At 32.4% G+C, this 19,849-nt stretch overlaps 1 protein-coding gene and 6 non-coding genes across 7 annotated transcripts; 4 read left to right on the top strand and 3 right to left on the bottom strand.

Annotated features, from left to right (window-relative positions):
- Positions 1–897: 897 nt before the first annotated feature.
- On the top strand, positions 898–985 carry Trnay-gua (transfer RNA tyrosine (anticodon GUA)). The gene is given in 2 exon segments: positions 898–934; positions 950–985. It is a non-coding gene; the product is annotated as a tRNA-Tyr (tRNA).
- Positions 986–4,591: 3,606 nt separating this feature from the next.
- On the bottom strand, positions 4,592–4,679 carry Trnay-gua (transfer RNA tyrosine (anticodon GUA)). Its single transcript is given in 2 exon segments — positions 4,592–4,627; positions 4,643–4,679. It is a non-coding gene; the product is annotated as a tRNA-Tyr (tRNA).
- A 2,174-nt stretch (positions 4,680–6,853) lies between these two features.
- Positions 6,854–6,941, top strand: Trnay-gua (transfer RNA tyrosine (anticodon GUA)). The gene is given in 2 exon segments: positions 6,854–6,890; positions 6,906–6,941. It is a non-coding gene; the product is annotated as a tRNA-Tyr (tRNA).
- Positions 6,942–8,088: 1,147 nt separating this feature from the next.
- Positions 8,089–8,176, bottom strand: Trnay-gua (transfer RNA tyrosine (anticodon GUA)). Its single transcript is given in 2 exon segments — positions 8,089–8,124; positions 8,140–8,176. It is a non-coding gene; the product is annotated as a tRNA-Tyr (tRNA).
- A 1,655-nt stretch (positions 8,177–9,831) lies between these two features.
- Positions 9,832–9,919, top strand: Trnay-gua (transfer RNA tyrosine (anticodon GUA)). Its single transcript is given in 2 exon segments — positions 9,832–9,868; positions 9,884–9,919. It is a non-coding gene; the product is annotated as a tRNA-Tyr (tRNA).
- Positions 9,920–10,766: 847 nt separating this feature from the next.
- Positions 10,767–10,854, top strand: Trnay-gua (transfer RNA tyrosine (anticodon GUA)). Its single transcript is given in 2 exon segments — positions 10,767–10,803; positions 10,819–10,854. It is a non-coding gene; the product is annotated as a tRNA-Tyr (tRNA).
- Positions 10,855–15,763: 4,909 nt separating this feature from the next.
- LOC117690333 (gastrula zinc finger protein XlCGF57.1) lies at positions 15,764–19,806 on the bottom strand. Its single transcript, XM_034474297.2, has 2 exons — positions 19,579–19,806; positions 15,764–16,852 (listed from the first exon to the last, which is right to left on the bottom strand). The coding sequence occupies exons 1-2, from the start codon at positions 19,617–19,619 to the stop codon at positions 15,946–15,948; spliced, it is 948 nt and encodes a 315-aa protein (XP_034330188.1). The 5' UTR covers positions 19,620–19,806; the 3' UTR covers positions 15,764–15,945.
- Between the last annotated feature and the right edge of the window lie 43 nt (positions 19,807–19,849).

A 19,849-nucleotide genomic window follows, 5' to 3' on the forward strand; every position in this document is an offset into this window, starting at 1 on the left:
CAAGAAGAAAATTCGGAGTGCGTAAAACTGCGCCCTCCTGCAACAAAATCAAGGGTGGAATAGACGTTTTCACCCATACAATACCTACAAGACTCTCCCAGCGGCGGCAGCTTAGCTTATTTCTTCTGTGTCTTCTGCTACGACATTTCAGCCATTGCCATACTAGCAACAGCCCTTTCGTAGCATAAATGCACGGCGTCAACCAAAGCCTAGTGAGTTGTTCTTCAACTGTTTTCACAAGACACTGGAAAACCAACTCTCCCAAAAACAAGTCACAAAGTCAATGATACGTATTAAGGTTCTATCATTGCTGTTCCTCAGAAATTTCAGAGTTGTTGGAAAATAACACTTATTCAGAATGAGCAATATTTACTTTTACATTAGGAAAGTATTCAACTTATCCATTGCACGTTTACCCACTTACATGAGTACCTATATATATTTTTAAATGCCCATTGCACAGCAAACACAATGAAAGAACGCAATCAATTAATCATAAAAACGTTTAAAGAAACCATTTACAACAGGAATTTAAAGAAAAAATAAAGATCCAATTTAAGCTTAATAAACGTACATTTTTTGCCGAATCTAGATAAGTATATAGCTTGTTGACTCTGCTCTTGGTACCAACATAACACCCATACACACAGGTATATCAGAGCACTATTTAGCAGAAAACAAATAAAACTTAAGAATTGAAAGACATTAAAATATGACGGTTATTTAAATTCATTCATTGTGTTGGGTTTTTCTGTTAATGACTTCACATGTGAATGAACTGCTCTGGTCCTGTGTGAATAATGTCTCCAGTAAACAACAAGTATCGACCCAATAATTTGTTATTGCTTAACAGAAAAACATATATTAAAAAATCGATTGCTTATATATTTTGGGTATCCCGTGATAGCTCAGTTGGTAGAGCGGAGGACTGTAGTGGTAAGAAACTGTCATCCTTAGGTCGGTGGTTCAAATCCGCCTCGCGGGAGAAGTATTTTTTCATCCAATACATGTAAATAACCACGATGTTTTAACTGAAAAAACGTACTCGTAACCTATGTAGTGAAAATTTTTTAATGACTTTTTTAAAAATCAATCGTAAGGAATACATTTTAATATCTGTATTGTTCAAAGTCAATCAAAATTTCATAGTGAAATTTCGCTTTGCTAAAAAAGAGCGGAAACTGTTATACTCTTCCTGTATATGTATAATTATAATTCTTGATTTGAGGAACAAATTCCATAAGTTAATTATTTATGACGTTAATATACATCTCTGACCATTTTTATTTCTATTCCATATTATGATTATCACTAAAAAATACACAATAAATATCTTACGGGCAGGTTGAGTCTTCTGGGTTTTTTTAAATTCTGACTTTGGGCATTACAAATATTGATTTAGTATGAATTGGTATTTTGGGGACTAGTTTAGACACTTTACGGTCCCGAATCGCTATAATCCCGAAGGTCAGGGACCAGGAAGGGGGAGGGGCATGTCACGTGGTTGTATTGAGACTACTCCACGACAACAGAACTAGTTATGATTACCTTACATGATTTTAAATAATTAAAGGCTAAAAAAGACCGTGGTTGTACTCTCTATCTATTCAGAGTTATTGATAGCTTTAACTGTTGTTTTTTTTTTACTTTTACTTATAGATTTAAGAAAATATATTTATTTCGTATTCTTTTTTTTTCTGAATGTTTTTGCCCATTTTATTTCGTATTTCATCGCCTTTAATCAATCATAAATTTGAAAAAGATGAAAAATATCAGTCTTGGATATTTTGTTAACAGATACTGTTGTTCTATAATGTATTTAATGAATTTCAGTTACCCATATTCAAAATTTTCAAATTTTGTGAAAAAATGTTTTCTGTAAAGAAATAAACTCAACAGAGAAAAGAGTATGCAGTTTGCTTAGAGCGACAAAACTATTTGATTAAAGGGTATTTGACATATATGAAGTATCACGTGATAACTCAGTTGGTAGAGCTGACAACTGTTCTTATATTGTTGAAGACCCTGATGCAAATCTATCGGCTAATTTGGAAAATTACATAACTCTTCAAGAAAGCATTCCGACAGAATGGACAGAATTTATAAAAAGTAATCTGTAGTTTTTAGTACATGTACTGTTAAAATATTTGACAAATTACTGGTACAAAAATAATTAAATACCAACATCCTCTATCAAATATGTTATGGAAATAAAATTTTAATATTGATTATTCCGATGTTTTATCCAAAAGATGGGCTACATTATTGGAGTCTTTTAAACCATCTGAAATTATTGAACTAGATTTTAAATTGTATCATAATGCAATATCTACACAGGAACAATTGTTTAAAGTTGGTAAAACAAAATCAAGTTATTGTCAAATTTTCTCAATACAGAACAAAGATATAATACATTTATTTATTACATGTATTTGTCATGAACTACATGAACTACATGAATTTATAAACACATTCGTTGCTCATCATTTAGAAACATTATTAAAAGATATTCATGTAGATGTAAATAATGAGATGTTTTTCTCATCATTGACAAAGAGCATTTTTTGATACTTTCTTTGTATTAATATGTACATATACAACTCTTTATCAAAAGTCAACAGAAGATGGACGTTACTTAATTTTGTAAGTACATGTTAAGACAATAATTTAAAAATGTGTTAGGATTAGGGTTGACGTTACTTAATTTTGTAAGTACATGTTAAGACAATAATTTAAAAATGTGTTAGGATTAGGGTTAATCTTAAAAAGAAGAGCTCAAATCTTTTCTTGTGTAAATGTCTGCGAACAAAATTCATCTTTATTTATACAAAGCTAAAAAAACCTGTAAAACTGATCCTAGAAAAATAGTAATCTGGTGAATACTAAAAGTTTTAATGTTTATCTATTTTAAAAAACAAACAAGCAAAAACAGTAAAAATAAAAAATACGAAACAGGAACAACAGATTGATAGAATGGCTAAAATTGTGTTTAATCATGGGAAGACATCGTGAAATGTTTCTGATTTAAAAATTGGAAAAAAAGAAAAACAGTCAAAGTGAAACGAAAACCCCCCAATAATTGTACTATAAATTCTTTTGTTTACACGAATTGCAGTCCATAATTGTCATGCATACACAATGTACAGTGTACATGTAATACCCAAACTTTTCTAACCTTTTTGAAAAAATGGAAACAATTTTATTGAAATAAACTGTACATCATTAAACTGTAAATCATTGATCATTTGATCATAAATCAAAGAGATCAATGCAATGCAGATATTAATTGTATATGTCGATTCATACCATTGTCAGCGACAAGGTCTTGATTTTACAGTGTATTTTTCACACATGTTTAATGCAATAGAAATTATTTTCCCAACATACATTGCAGAACTGATAAAATATTGCTATTCTAATTCATATAATTGAATGAAACATAATAGTAATACATTGTATATTCGAACTTATGAAAGATTTCCTTATAAAATATATATATGTTTATTAAAATGGAAAGATGTAAAACATATATATATATATATATATATATATATATATATATATATATATATGTGTGTGTATACTAGTATACTTATATGTATATTACACATTGCCGAAATTTAAAAAATTAATGTGTTTAACTGAATCTTGACACAAGATCAGGTTATGTCATTCTGGCAACTAAAAAGTGATTGACTGGAAAACTTTAGGGGCAAATGTTTTTCAGTTATATTTACATTCAGTGTACAATTCCCCTTATGTTTGGATTGGAAATCTGCGACGTTAATTTTTTTATGAATACACTTTGCTTATCCATGCGCCATGAGCACAGATACACACGTCTTCACGTGTTTTAAGTATATTTATTTTAATAACATTAAATTAAACTTTTAATCTTACATAACCAATATGATATGTACTTTTGAAAAACAATAACTAATTTTAGATTTCTCACCACAAAGTTTCTGGCACTATAATTTTTGTCTCCGAAGCTAACTAAATAACATGCTGGTATGGATGTTCCATGTATGTTTCATATTCCTGACTAAGAGCGCAAATAACGGCTTAATAGGGGCGATACACAATATTTCATACAAAAAGACATCAGTATGAAAATATAAATATAAGCATTCAATGCTTATTTTTGGATGTCGTCGGTCATATAACACACCAAGCGGTGCAGACAAATTATCATACTGCGCTAACGCGCGGTTTTCAATTTGTCTGCACCGCTTGGTGTGTTATAGGACTGACGACATCCAAAAAATAGCATTTAATGCATAAACATTTCACGACCTTTCAGTTTTATTCAGTTGACTGAATAGCACAATATTTGATCTGTTAATTAAAGGCTAGGAATTCAACAAATTACCCATCAGATTTTCCTTACATTTTTAGAAATAATTTCTTTTGTTATGATTAATATTTTGTAAAGAAAATTTCTATTTATTTCAGTTTTTGACATCGAGTATTTTCCTACATCTTTTTACAGAGCTCTTCTTATATAGGAGATTAATAGAGTCAAAAATGTTGATAGGATCATCCAGCCCTCTTAATGTTGAATATCTAAAGATGGAAAAAAAAGTACTATTCCCGCGAGGCGGATTTGAACCACCGACCTAAGGATGACAGTTTCCTACCACTACAGTCCTCCGCTCTACCAACTGAGCTATCACGGGATATTGATATATCTCATTAACAACCTTCTCAATGAAATATTTTGCTGTCAACAAATTGCTTGCTCCCTTTCTATCTTTTTTGTTTAACCAAGGTGTAAAAACTAATTAATCATACACAAGGAAATGATCTTAATTAATTCAACACAACCTGATTTTGTTTATTCGCTGTTTTGCTTGATTGTTTTTTCTTTTCATATTATTGTGGTATTTTGTCACAGAGGTGGCTATTAACAACGGGTAATCATTACCGCACTGGATATTGTTAAGACTATCAAATTTAAAAAATATATAAATATATGCTGGATTTTTCCTTACCATCTTTCATGCTGCAAAATACTAGTAGTATAATTATTAGTGATGAAAAAATCCCTAAATGATAAATTTTTAAAATGCTTCAAATAACAACACAAGAAAAAAGATATGCACGGAATATATATCATACAACATTGTTAATCTGCAATAATATCTAAAACCTGATACATTAAGTCCTCTTAGACCTAATGATTTCCTTAAGTCGGATAAAATTAATATGAACAAGAGAAAAATAGAAAAAAAAAACCAACCCTATAATTTTAAAAGTCGTTAATGAATAGTCCTTTGTTGAATCTTTGTTAGGAGATAAACATTTCTATTCTGAAAACAGATAAAGTACAGTAACAAAGTGGATTCTCTTAAAACCGTAGACTTTTTCATAGAAATCCTTCTGCCGCGGGGTGCTCTCCAGACAACCATGTAAAATAATGTAACCTACTTCCTGGTATACCGGTATAACCCAGAGGGACACAGCCAATGTGCTTAAATGACCAAACATCTCTTTTCTTAGAATTACTTCGCACAAATTCAACACTTTAATGCCTTTGATCATTATTCTCTAAAGAATGAAGACTTACTTCATTTGAAATAATTTTAGGAACAGTACTATTGTGTTTTAAGGCAACTAAAAGGAAAAAAGTTATTCTAGTATGAAATAGAGGTAAATATGTAAATGTGGACGTCATTTCCCTAATATCATTGTCCAAGTTTAATTTACAGCAAAAGTTAAAACAATATTTTTAAACAGATCATACACATGTCAAAAATGTATGATGTTATTGTGAAGAGAGCAATACCGTTCATAGGTTTAAAGTATACACATGAATCGGTTGAACAAAAATATGTAGACAAATAAATAAATAAAATTGGGAAAGTAATGTATTATAATGAGTATGATATGGTGAAAATGGGAAAAATGATTATGATAGTAAACATGATAACAGAGGTACCCAGACACGATTTGAGATCAAATTTTTATTGTTTATGTATTATATGGTTTACAAGTGCATGCATCTTGAATAGTTGACCAAAGTTTAAATGTTAGAAGTCAAGTAATAAGTTTGATACGGAGGTAAGAATTCATTGTTCTGAAAACAAAGCTGGAGTCTTATATTTGATTTTAATCTGTTCATAAACAATATTATCAACAGAAAAGGCAACATTTATTTGAAACTTGTACAAATAAAACTTAAATGGACACAGTAACAAGACTCCAGCTTTGTTTAAAAAAAAACCCCAGAGGATTTCAAACACTGCATCTTGCGTCCAACTCAATATTTGACTTTCAAATTTTGAGGAAGCATTAAAAGTACGCATATTTAAAATTCAAAACATTAAAAACGGAAAAATAGCATTGAAAAACGTGAGCTCCAATTGTGTTGAAGTTCCTTTAAGATTTTTTTTTCAAATATGACTTAAACACAGATTCTTTATCGATCAATCAAATAAAATATGAGTGTAACGAGGACCCTAAAGGTAGAAGAATTTTTGTACAGTGTATTAATTTTTTTTTTTACACACACGTTTCTTATATCCTTGTAAAGAATAAAAGGTAAGAATAAAATGAAAATTCATCTTCAATCTGTGTTAGTAAACTTGGTTTATGAAATCTCTCGTTTCTCTGAATATTATAAAAATCGTTCAAGCTCAATCTTAAGTTGATGAGAAGAGATAAATGGTATTTACGTATGATTCATTATACTCGACAGTACACAATGAACTGTTTTAATGAATGTAGAGTATACGCCGATGTAAATGATAACTTACCTTAACCTAGTAATTAACAAGTATTTCATATTTTTATGGCTATTGCAAGGAAAATATCTTGAGATATAAAAAACACCTGTGATTTACAATAATATCCCGTGATAGCTCAGTTGGTAGAGCGGAGGACTGTAGTGGTAGAAAACTGTCATCCTTAGGTCTGTGGTTCAAATCCGCCTCGCGGGAGTAACTGTTTTTCCTTTTTGATGTGAAGTTTCTCACTTTACACTGAAGTTTTGATCTTGCTTAGAATTAGACTGATATTTCACTTGTATTTCAGCTGCAGAAATATAGCTTTACCGATTCGGGCTGAGAGACCGCAGAGCTACAGTTCCACACTTACAACAAACTCTATATTTAATGCGCACAAAATGTTTTGGACTTATTAACCTAATTTAGGGATATATTATGTGAAAATTGTAATACAAAAAATATCATGAAACAGATATCATTTCATATATTTCAGATGTCATTACTTGCCTCTGAATGTCTGGAATTTAATATACTTCACTTTCCGAGGTCAGTTAGGGTGTTTAGGAAAACGTTTGAAGTGAAGTGGTGAATCAGTAATTAAATCTCTCGGAAATATTTGGTTGGGAAATATTTACAGAATGTACAAGTATTCCTAAGATAGTTTAATAAGTCCAAAACAGTGAGCAACTTTTTGACCGCAATATGTTTTGTATAGATATAGAATTGTAGCTATACGGTCTGGCAACCTGAATTTCCCGTAGAGCTGCATGTCTGCAACTATTTGCGTTTTAGTATATATATCTTTTGGGTAAATCAACAAGATAACTTACTAAGGTGTTATGGGACATATCCATGTTGTGATAAACTATTCATCGAAATTAACATTAAAATCAAGTGTAATTTTATAAATAGTTTCTTTCCCAAGTGTGTCACCTAACAGCGTAGTACAGTTGGTTAAAGGGTTCACTACAAATGTGTAAGTCATGAGTTCGAATCCCGTTAGGATTTTAAAATATTTATCTTTTCAAAAATTTGTAAAACGAATTTTTTGGGTAAAATATTGTAAAATTTGAAAATTCTAAACCGGTGAAACTATTTTAATTATAACGTACTTTAATCCACATTAAGGTGCTATGGGACATATGTCGTAATTAATGTGGATTAAAGTACATAATAGTAAAAAATACGTTCACCGGTTTAGATTTATATCGACATATGAATATGAAAGTTATGAAAACTACATATCTTAATCAGTCTAAAACGTTCTACTATTGAATAATTTTTCTGAACCATTTTTTCCCCAAGTTTTGTTATTAGGTATTGGGTATATTTTACAAGTAACCAAATTAAAAAGTACTAATCCCGCGAGGCGGATTTGAACCACCGACCTAAGGATGACAGTTATCTACCACTACAGTCCTCCGCTCTACCAACTGAGCTATCACGGGACAAGTATTTGTGTATATCAGTTTATTTTTGGTCATATATTTCCCGGTAGACTTTCTTTATAGCAGTGTTGACATAAGTCGCATATGGGGTCAGCGAACGCTATCAATCATTCACAACGGCGAACATTAAGTCATCAAAACACTTCATTTACCTGTGCCAATAAACACTTCTATATATAACTACGGGACGGTTGATAAGACAAAATAGATTTAAAAATCCTTATAATCAAAGTTAGGTTTGTCGTATGACGGAGATTCTTTATGTGAGGAATTTAAAAAAAAATGATTCATTTACAAATTACCTTTGAACTACTTTATATCGGTGATCTGGCTAGGACTGTCAAAAACACATGTTTGAGTATATTTATTTTGACACTATGAAGAAAAAAAAATAAAAAGACTAAAGGGGAGAACTTAACCTTAGTGAGATCATCCGACATTGGATAAAAGATCAAACTTGAAGTACAAAATTTGCCCCCCCCCCCCCCCAATTGTGCACTTTATATTCCATTTGTTTTACGACTTATAAAAATGCAGCTGCTTTTATAATTTTGGTCATCTTGTAAAATTTGTGAAATTAAGAGGATGAAAAGAAACCTTTTCTTTCTCGCATTTGTTTCAAAAATGTAATACTACAGATCTTAAAATTAGCTGATTTACATATGTATCTATCAATTAATTTAGCCAACATTGTGACCATCTATCAAAATGTTAGCAGACAGAATGAAAAAAATCTACAATGTTTGCGGTGTATCCAAAATGTGGAGGGAAAATGAAACATTGAGAAAAGCAGTAACACTTAAAATATTAGAGTAATTTTTGCATTGGTTTGATAACTCGACGGCCCCACATTTGGTGTGTTCCCGTGAGTCGGGAACTAGGAAGTACATGTATGGGACAAATCACGTGGTTGTCCAGAGAGTGCCCGTCGGCAACAGGACTAAAGATTTGTGGGAAATAAAGGCACACTGTGGATTTACTCCATATGTATTTCAAATTCCGATTTAACCATCTAACTGTAATCCGTAAAGTACTTTATTGTGTTTCTTAACAATGTTAAAAAGAGGTTTTTTTTGCACATTCTGTTTTCCTCTTGTTTGTTTTCCCCACATTTAATGTATTATCAATCCAACGAGGCCTAAATGTATTAGTTTAAATAATTAATATAGAAGTATTTTATTGGTGTAATAAAAATTCAGTGCATTTTTTGGTTCCGTATTTCTTCTCCGTTTATTGTAAAGTGAAACATTTTGAAACTTCATTATTACAAGGGTTACATGCTATTACTAGTGTTGATAACTCGCTGCATGAAAGATATGTTAAAAGGGAATATTCGGCTACATGTATTATTGATAGATTAATATCTAACAGATAACGAATAATTCATGAATATAGTACCTATATATATAATGTATCATGAATATAATCAATATATAATACAGCTAATTATGGTCTCTTTTAAAATACTCAACTGAAAAATTAAAGGGAAAGAAAATATTGAAGTTATGGGTCATTATAGATCCCTTGTAACAGGCCACATTCTTGTGTATATGATAGATTGATTCTTTCGTCTTAAAAAAATTGGTGGAAGGAGAAGGCAATTTTGCAATAGGCAAAATAATTAATATAAAGGTCAAAATTTCTCTTAATTATATCCCGTGATAGCTCAGTTGGTAGAGCGGAGGACTGTAGTGGTAGAAAACTGTCATCCTTAGGTCGGTGGTTCAAATCCGCCTCGCGGGAGTATATATTTTTTTTAATGAGACCCAATGCCCACACATCGTAGATCAAAACGACTTGTACCAACCATGCTCTTCGGATTCAGTGTATAGATTTTGTATCTTTACGAAAAGAACTTTGATTTTTCTCTTTATTTATTATATATAGGACAATAATTGACAATGTACATTTATGTTAAAATCATGCATAGGATGCAGTTTTTATGTGTTTTTCATTAACTTGGTTCTTCTCTATATGTAATTTCTATAATTTTATAATAATGTAAAATTTTTCACAAAGTTTTTTTCGAAGAACGATAATTAGCCACTCAGCATTTCAAACATTTAAATGCACTTATCATGAAACTTTTAAAAATCTAGTTAAATGAAAAAATGTACCTTTTACCTTTAAAAGGTGATTTGAAAAAATTTCATTATTCAAAAAATTGGTAGCTATATATAGTAATACAGAGTTACATACATGTACTAATTTTCTACCTTGTTTTACTCCTCCGAATTTTTTTTCTTGGCTACTTTATGAAAATTAGATGAAAGTATATTATAGGATTGATGCATTCGTTACAGATGGGTAGCTATATATTTAATACACATTATATACATGTACGTGCGCTAATTTGAAATTCTGCAAATATTAATATTTTTCCTTCCTCCAAAGATGAAAATTAAAAGAGAATTTTGAACATGTTTACATGGATGAATACTGTGGTGGCATTGTGGTCTATGAATAACCTCCGGTCATAGAGACCACTTCCTCATATGACAATAGATTTATTGGTTATTTTACCTTGGTAAAAAATATTGCACAGGGCAACAAACTTATCTAATTAAAGGTATTCATTAATGGCTATTATCCCGTGATAGCTCAGTTGGTAGAGCGGAGGACTGTAGTGGTAGAAGACTGTCATCGATAGGTCGGTGGTTCAAATCCGCCTCGCGGGAATAGTATTTTTTAAAATAAAACTTCTCCCACACTTGTATCTACAAATGAATACTATAACAGTATTTTTCGTACACTAAATCTATCTAATATCTATTTTATTCCAAATAGATGTTAATGAATGCTGTTTTAAAACATTTCGGCTTTTTGTTTTGATAAAAAAAATTAATTGTTAGAGCAAAAAAAGTTCCTTGTGCTCAAGTTTTCATTAGAATGATGATTAACTTTTAAACTTTAAATGCAATGCTACTTAAAAAAAGTATTACTTTATGCATAACAGAAATACGATACGCATCGAAAGCAAGCATAATCTATCAAAAGAACTATATTCCCATTATTTGTAGGATTTCTATAAAGAAAAAGAAATTAAAATTGATTCATGCAGAGATTTTATTTTTTGGCATTACAACATTACCATAATGGATAAATTAGAGATTAAGACATGGATACCCACCTTCTTTTTAATGTAATTCAGATGAAAAGGGCTATATTCAATTTACATGCACCTTATATATATACATGTATATTTTCTAGAATGCATTAATATTTATCAGTAAAGTGACAATTCGCGATCGTCTCCAAGATTTAAAAAATTATCAGGTATTTTGGTGTTTTTTTTTTCTAATCATCGAAAATGGTGATTGTGGTTATGCGTTTATTTAATAATTTTTTTATTTTTTAAATTTTTTTTTTGGGGGGGGGGGGGGTAACTTGAATTATAAAGTATTAACTTTCCCAATTGCATTTCCTAACATTTAACCAAAAAAAAACCCCCCAAAACAAACAAACAAGCAAACAAACCCCCACCCCACCCCCCCCCAAAAAAAAAGAAACACTCAAAACAGAGAAAATAAAACTTTTTCTTGAGAAATAAGAGAAACTGACAGAGTAAACAACATTCAGAGTAAAAGTCTTTCTGTGATCGATAACAATTCAGGATAATTTTTGAGTACATGAATTAGACCATCGTGACTGGCTTAACGTTTACATAAATAACTCAAGTAAGTTTTCCAACCTCAACAAATTCACCCCTCCATAACAGAGCTATAAAAAAACCCACTAAATACATCGATATACATCTTAATGAATTAAAGAATAAAAGTAAAACCTATGATATGAAAGTTATCAATCTACTGTAACAGCTGAAAGTAGGAATACTGCCATTTTAAATTCAGGAATTAATGTAACATATGTATCCCAGACTAATGAAGACCTTTTGTCAATTAAATTCAAACGATTGAAATACAGATTCACAAAATGATATGAACATGCCTAAAATCAAACTTCAAAAGGAATTGCTTTTAAGATTTGTATTTTTTTAACAGCTATTTAGAAAGTTAATGCATTTGGTAGGTTGATAGAAAAATCGGCTACACTTGCGAATATCTGAGTAAACGAACTGATTTGAACTCAAAATATTGAAGTGCAAATGCAAGAAATGTTCTTTGTATTGCAGAGAAAGAAGCAAATCCATTCTTCTCAATATTCAATTATTACTGTATTTATTTCAAATCACTTTTAATCATGTATAAATTTGAAACTTTTAATTCAGTCTTTCGGATAATGGACTAGGTGTAAGTGTTGAAAAGCGTGCCGCCCGTCCCCAGAACAAACTGCTTTTAAGATGCGTTCGGTGATAAGGTGGTATCGACCTCTCAGCGCGTACACCTCTCTCAAGTGGTCGCGTGTAGCCGCCATCCTTATCCGCCATCATAATATAGCTCCTTGTCAAAGACTCCTGAATCATGATTGACTGTTGTACCTATCGCGTCGATCGATCGGCCGCGTGGCTGAAGGTTCTCTCCCTGTCACCCAAAACAAAATATTTAAATTCAAATCGGTAAACGGTTATGACTTTTCCCCGTACATGCCCAAGATATCAAATAGAATCGCCATCATTATGCGAATTCAGCCCCGTTTACGAAGCTCATTAACGGCAATTATCTATCAATTTAAGGTATTTTATAGCGGTGAGGAAATGTTGTTCGAAATGGAAGGTGAGAGAGGCAGTGATTAAACAGAAATCAATGTTGTGTTTGATCAGCATAAAATTTAGTTTGTTTTATCTTTGTATTATGATAAATGCTCCCGAAGGCTTCACCGGAAATGACACACGAAATAGGATACGGCTCACGCCTAAATTGTCTAACTCGGAGCAAAACGGACACTCAGTGCAATACCGGTTGATATTAAATAGAGGAATCGGACACGCTTGGAAAACAGTAATAAATATGTGTTAACTACTGTAAAGTATTTCAAAGTCGATTGTCATCACAGAAAGATAACGAGTTTAATTAAACGCCATTAGCTGCTGAAAATGAACGGCAGGATCTCTGATGTAGCGAATAAACCCGGCCATTAATTGTAAATTAAAGATAACTAGATAAAAAGACATAACATATCACAGGCAAGTTTCAGCGCTAAAAATCCCTTAAGCCATGTTTTAAGTTTATCTTTAGAAGTAAATGTCTTTATCATTCTGTCAATTCTCGTGGCGGAGTGATAATTGGGGGAGCGTAAACAGGCAGTGCGCGCTTTAATTATCTATCGCTGGTTGTGCATCTCTCTGCTCGTTGCGGGCGACATCAGTTAAGATATCAGGAATGGCGAGAAGCGAGGGGCTGCAGGTTGTACGCGCTGAAAAATCTGCACATTAATTAAATAGCACAATGCTATAATGTTTCACCCAAATTGATAACAGAAATACTCACAGATAAACCTAAAGTACATTTTCATTAAATGATTTTTTTAAATAAAAAAAATCAAACCCATATCTTTTTCATTTTTTGCAGCTGATTCTGACTGTCAACTTGAAATGTACTTTGTCTTTTTTTTCTGATACTTATAATGTTGCATCCAAGAAACAAAAAAAAGAATAATGGTAAAAGAGGTTTGGATGATATCAATTTGAAAGATTACAATAAGAATTTATTTCAAGACCGTATACATTGCACGCCTAGAACATGCGGTTTTAATTTTTGGGTTATTAAGATATTTAAATATAAATTTTGGTGTTTTACATTCAAACTCGTTTAAAACCCGTCAATTGTTCTCAATCAAAATTTGACAAATATCAATTTCATCATAATTGTGATATTTTTTTCTCCAGATTACAGTAAATTATAACTTCTTTTATTTATTGCTCTTCTAAAAATTGATTTTCCCAAAGATTTGAATTTTTCACTGGTTTATAGAACACCTTTACACTATCATTGATGCACTGTATTAATACTGATTGGTGCACTGTATTAATACTGCTGAAATTGGCAGAAAAGTTACCAAATAAAACACGTACAGCGCTCAATATTGTAAAGAGAGCCATCAAATAACTAAACCGATATACTTAAAATTTCCTTTGTAAAAGAAAATAAAATACGTTTCTGTTTCTTTGATTCTTTTAAGATCCTCTCGTGTTACATGTTTTTCCTTACTAACTTTTATTTAATTTTCCTAATTGTTAATTAACTTCATCTGTTCTCCATTAATTGCAACTAACTAAAAAATTATCTCAAAGTGATTTAGATGTTAACCCCTCCACTCCATCCAAGGATTAACCCATCTCGACAGGTAATACACATATACTGTCTATATCACAATTCGGGGTCTTTTTTCACACTCTGCATTCTTATATACATATTTGGTCAGCATGAAATGAATGTTCGGTATGGCGACCCAAAACTCTGAGTCAAAATGTTACAAGTTAAGTATCAGAGAGGGCATTACGTCATACAGACGAGAAATCAATAATATAATTGTTCATTAATATTAAATTCAATAAATCAAAAACCAAGGTATGTGTTTGAGATTTGAGATCGAATCGACAACTTCTAAACTATACATAAGTTGGTTCCTTTGACAATTATTTGAGTAGAATACATGCCAATTAAATATACTGTCTCGACACTGTCAATTACGTTAATAGAATAAAGAATTCGTCATTGCTATGATATGAGCCACCGTCTTTAATTAGATGCTATTAGTTCTATGACGTAGGTGATTCAATTATCAAAATATTTTAATCATTGACCTCGTCTGGTTGATTTTAAGTATCTACTTTCAGGACTACAGAGGCTGAAACTGACATGTTTTCTTTCATGTAACATTTCGTTTTCAGTTCGTACCATACTAAACAGCAAATACGGCGAAACTGACAAATGTCATTTTTCATGTATTTTTAAAGCATTTTGTTTTCAATACATGTATACTAAACCGCAAACACGCCGAAACTGACAAAATGCCTCCTTTCATGTAAACATTTTGTTTTCAATTCGTGATCACAGAGATTATCTTTTGTCAGCAGACAACACTAATCCCAGAAACAGGATGCATCTGAGGTCTCTGTGTTCCCTCTTCTCTACTGTCACTCATTGATGTCACTAAAACATGTTTTATAATATGACACTAGCTCCAAACAATGGCGGGGAGCTGGGACTCTTCTCCACTGGGGACCCGATACTACCCCTCACAATGGCGGGGGCTTTGTTTTCATGTTTAGTCCCCTTGGTACACGAAAAAACTAGGTTTTAGTCATTCTTGTTGCATGCTACTGCAGGAGTGAAATCTGAGACACAATCATTTGAAAAGGACACTTTCATTTCGGGCACGCGGTATAATAATGCGTGTTATCATTTAATCGGGTTCGGCATTACAACCCTACGCAACTAATACCCGGCAAAATAGGGCGGGTAGCAATGTAACTAAACATTCCATGCGTGGTATCGCATGTCTTTAGTTATATCAATACAATATCAGGCTCAAATAATTAAGTACGAGGTCGTATTTAACGTCAAAAACCTATGTCTGGATTAGTTATTTTAATACACTAGTAATCAGAATTTTTTGAGGAAGTATGTTTGCATGGTATTATGATTAGCCCCTTTTGAAAATGCAAAAATATAGGTAGGATAGAAATTGTTTGTTAATAAATCACTTTAATTTAATACAGTAATAAATCTCACATAGTTGAAATGGTAAAATAACAAATTCACCCACAACAGTTAACATACACTGAAAAGTGATAAAGAAAATCAACAATCTCCATCGTCCTTAAGTTAGTTATATTTAAACAGTCACCGTCTCTTTCGGCCCGAAATCTAGTCAGTATGGACGTTTATTTCTTCGTCCTCACTTTCTGAACAAACCGACACGTCTATGTCTTCTCCTTTCTCGCACACTTCGTCGCCCTTTTCCATTTCATTAGGACTCACAGCTCTCTCTAACCCGTTATCGTTGGACGCTTCATCTGAAGCGTCTTCTTGACGCAGATGGACTTTCCGATGACGCTCAAGATTACTTTTGTGGCTCGTGGCATAATCACAGACCGTACACACAAAGTCTTTTTGGCCGTTGTGTACCGAAAGATGGCGTTTCAGCAGTGCTTTCCTACAGAATCTGCGACCGCAATAGAAACACGTATATCCATGATAGTGAAATATCATCGAATGTTCCCGTAACGAGGCCTTGGTATTGAACAAAATCCCACAACATTCTAACAACTTGGAGCAAGTTTGGTGCATCGTCAGCATGTGGCGTTTGAGGTTGTTTCGACGGTCCGTGGTGTATCGGCACTGTGGACAGGGAAACAGTTTCCTCCCCAGATTGTATTGTGAGCCGTAGGACTCGGAGAAAGACGACGTAAGGCTGGGGCTTTTGACATCCTTACTGTTTGTAGGAGAAACCAGGGACACGTGGGACTTCCGAATTTCCTCTTCTCTTTGCGTTTCACCGGACGTTGCTACTGGCAACCTTTGAGCTTGAACGGCAGATGTGCTGTCAAATAGTTTTGGAAAACTGGCTTCTTGTAACCGTTTAATGTGTTCTTGAAGGTAGAGATTGTAAGCCGCTAGGTGATTGGAAGTAGCCGTTCCAGTTCCAGTGGCGGATGTGACGTCAGTCAATTTCCATGGAGACGACGGTAGAAATCCCGGCCATGATGGATTAAGTGCACCAAACCTTGAAAAGTCGAATGTTGGCCTCTGTCCGCCATAGAGGGGTATAGGTCTGAAATGAAATTTTAAAACCGACATTAAGTTTTCGTAGGTCTGTGAAATTCAAAACTTTACCACTCAAGGCTGAGCAGTGAGGTGCGAGATATTTCAGCTCTTGACGAGGAGGACGGAAACATCTGCTGGAGAGATTGAGTTGCTCCCTACGACAATGACGTCCCACCTCCACGAGAACTCGATCCAGTGAGACGAGAGCTTGTACGGCCTTTAGAAATTGTGGTATCTGTGACAAACGGTCCTCTACAATTCCACACAGCCACACCCAATCACCCCACCCCTGAACGCCTGTCGTCGAGTTTAGAGTATTCATTTTTTTAATTTTATGGTTACAGAAGAAAGACATTAATCACAGTTTATTGCTGTATTTCCCTGTTCTTTATATATATAAAATATTTCCCATGATAAAGGAATTAGATATTGTAAATAAGTTCTATAAACATTTCAGAGCCATTTGTTATCTTCAAATCTAAGACTAACTTTTACATGTATTCTAAATCCAAGAAAATGTAATGGTTGAAGACTTTTTACTTAATGAAAGTACGAAAAGTTATGTGTATGGACATTTTGATGCTAATCATTTTCAACGATTGTACCAATGAAAACTGTTATTCAATAGGCAAAATTTGAGTTATTAATTTCATAAAATAAAAACAATAAAGTAAAATTGTGAATATTTATTACTTATAAAGATACTCTTTTTTAAATACTTCGACACACACTCTTTCATTATTTAAAATATAGCCATTTTACAGTTTCTCACTTGCAAATTTATTCATTTAATGAAAGAAATATTAACGTATATATATAACCAAATACCTGAAAAAGTATGGGATTATGAAGAAGAAAAAATATAGAAAATATAAATCTCGCATGACGACATTATATCCCAAAGAAACATCGTAATTTGAGGAGCCGTAATTTGTTACTGAGACCTAATGCCTCGCAAATTCCCCACCCTACGCTAAGATCTAGAAGCAGTGCTTTATATGGTTTCCCTGTCTATATGTCGGATAAATTACTTTTTCCCGTTTGGTGGTTTCCCCCAAGTTCTATTCCTTATGAAAATAAACCATTTAAAATAAATTATGTGCAAAAGAAAAGTAAAAATATGCCTTAAATATATTACAAACAAGCTATTTGTTTTTAAAAAATTTGAATTCGTAAGAGAGTAATTTATATTATGTACATGTATTTATTAATTTTTCTTACACTTGTTATAAATTGTTATAAAGCTCATGAGAAACAATTGTGAATAGTTTTGAATTTCACGTTCATGTAAATATATACAAATGCTTGCTGTTTGTGTTGTGTATACCGGTTTCGTTTTAACAGTTGACCATTGACCAGGTTTCCGTGGGGTAAGTGAGTAACCCCCCACCCCCCGTTACTAGAATGAGTGGTTTTCCGTGTGGTAAGCGAGTACCCCCGTTACTAGAATGTGCGATGTTGGGTACTTCATTCCAGAGAAGCCCACCGCCATTAATTCCCGAGACACTGCATTAAAAGTCAAATCAACGACTTCGCCGTGACACGGGGTTTTATATAAAACCATTGACCTTGCTCCCTGTTTGATGAATTCCTCAAAGGTCGCCGGGTTTGTAAGATGCGGGGTCAGGGGAACAGATTCGGCTCTTGGTTTTACACTGGCGCGCATTCGTCCAAGAATAGGGGATTGTTTTCCAGCAATATGTGAACAGGGACCCAGCTATTACAGGACATGTTACTGGGTGTCTGCCGATGTTGAGGGGTCGTGTGTATGAAATGGATGTCATATTGGCGCAATTAATCATTATGCAGAAACGTTGAAGTTAATGGTTGACATAAATGCACAGCGAGCTCTTTACCAGCCCAGATTTGTACCCAGTATTTTTTTTTAAACCAAAAGTGAAACAAAATATTAAGCATTATCTTGTTAAAATCGTTCAAGAAATTTAAACACTGGCGAAAATATGTTAAAAAATTATATTCTTTTATAATAATGTATTTCAATTCTACCGTTCAATTCGTTTCAATCAATTTCATTTGTTGTTGCTGATTTTTGAGTTGCTTGTAAAAAGCACAAAGCTGACAGATTTAAAATGTTTAGTGCATTGATATAAATATTAGAAAAAATGATAAACAAACAGTACCATAGACAAAAAAATATTCAGCACATAGATAAAACAATATTGGTTTTGTTAAATTTTGAATTCCTATAAATAAAAAAACTGTAAAGAAAAATACCTGGGGATTAAAATGCAAATTGTTTTGATTAAAACAATATTAAAAATATATATAGTTCAAAAGAAAATTTTATAAATGTAAATATTTTGAAAATCTATAAAAATGATGATACAGAAGAAAAAACCCAAAAGCAATATTAAATAGATTATTTTACTACATTGTCATTTTTTCATGGTAAATTTAAACAAGAAAATTAATTAGTGTGCAAACCAAAACCAGTTTGTTTAGATTGATAGAAACAGTGAACTAAAACAAAATAATTATATATATATATATATGTTACTATTAAACAAGTAATTAACTGATGGAAAAATAAGATTTTCTTCATTAAAATATTTTCTGAATTGCTAGTTTTTCTCTTCAAAACAAAATATTAATATAATCCAAATTATAGCAGTACATGTACATTTTTTGTAAATGAATAGTAAAAACGAATTACAAACTGATTAAATTTATATTAAAATGATTATGAATATCTTAATTACAATTAAACCTTACCTAAATGGTGTGGAATAGAGAAAAACGGATCCTGCTTCCATGACTTCTCCGTAAATTGATGAAAGAGTCGTGATATAATATACAGAAATTAGCTTTCTATTGGGGACTACATGTGAACTCTATCGCTTTCATCGACGTATTTTACTAACGTTTTCTGTCAAATAAAATGAGATGAGTTTTAAAAAATTTACATTTATTACAGGGTAACAAAGAGGGAAACGCATCGAGTGAGAGTCGGAGTTCAATAGCCAGCGACCAATCACAACCCGCC

The sequence above is a fragment of the Magallana gigas genome, chromosome 8 (genome assembly GCF_963853765.1).
Source record: "Magallana gigas chromosome 8, xbMagGiga1.1, whole genome shotgun sequence".
In the NCBI taxonomy this organism is placed as follows: domain Eukaryota; kingdom Metazoa; phylum Mollusca; class Bivalvia; order Ostreida; family Ostreidae; genus Magallana; species Magallana gigas.

Excerpts from the sequence above, each read along its gene's own strand:
- LOC117690333 (XM_034474297.2), bottom strand. The coding sequence starts at position 19,619 with ATGGAAGCAGGATCCGTTTTTCTCTATTCCACACCATTTAG. Across the intron at positions 16,853-19,578 it reads CTCTATTCCACACCATTTAG|ACCTATACCCCTCTATGGCG; the intron begins GTAAGGTTTAAT and ends ATTTCATTTCAG.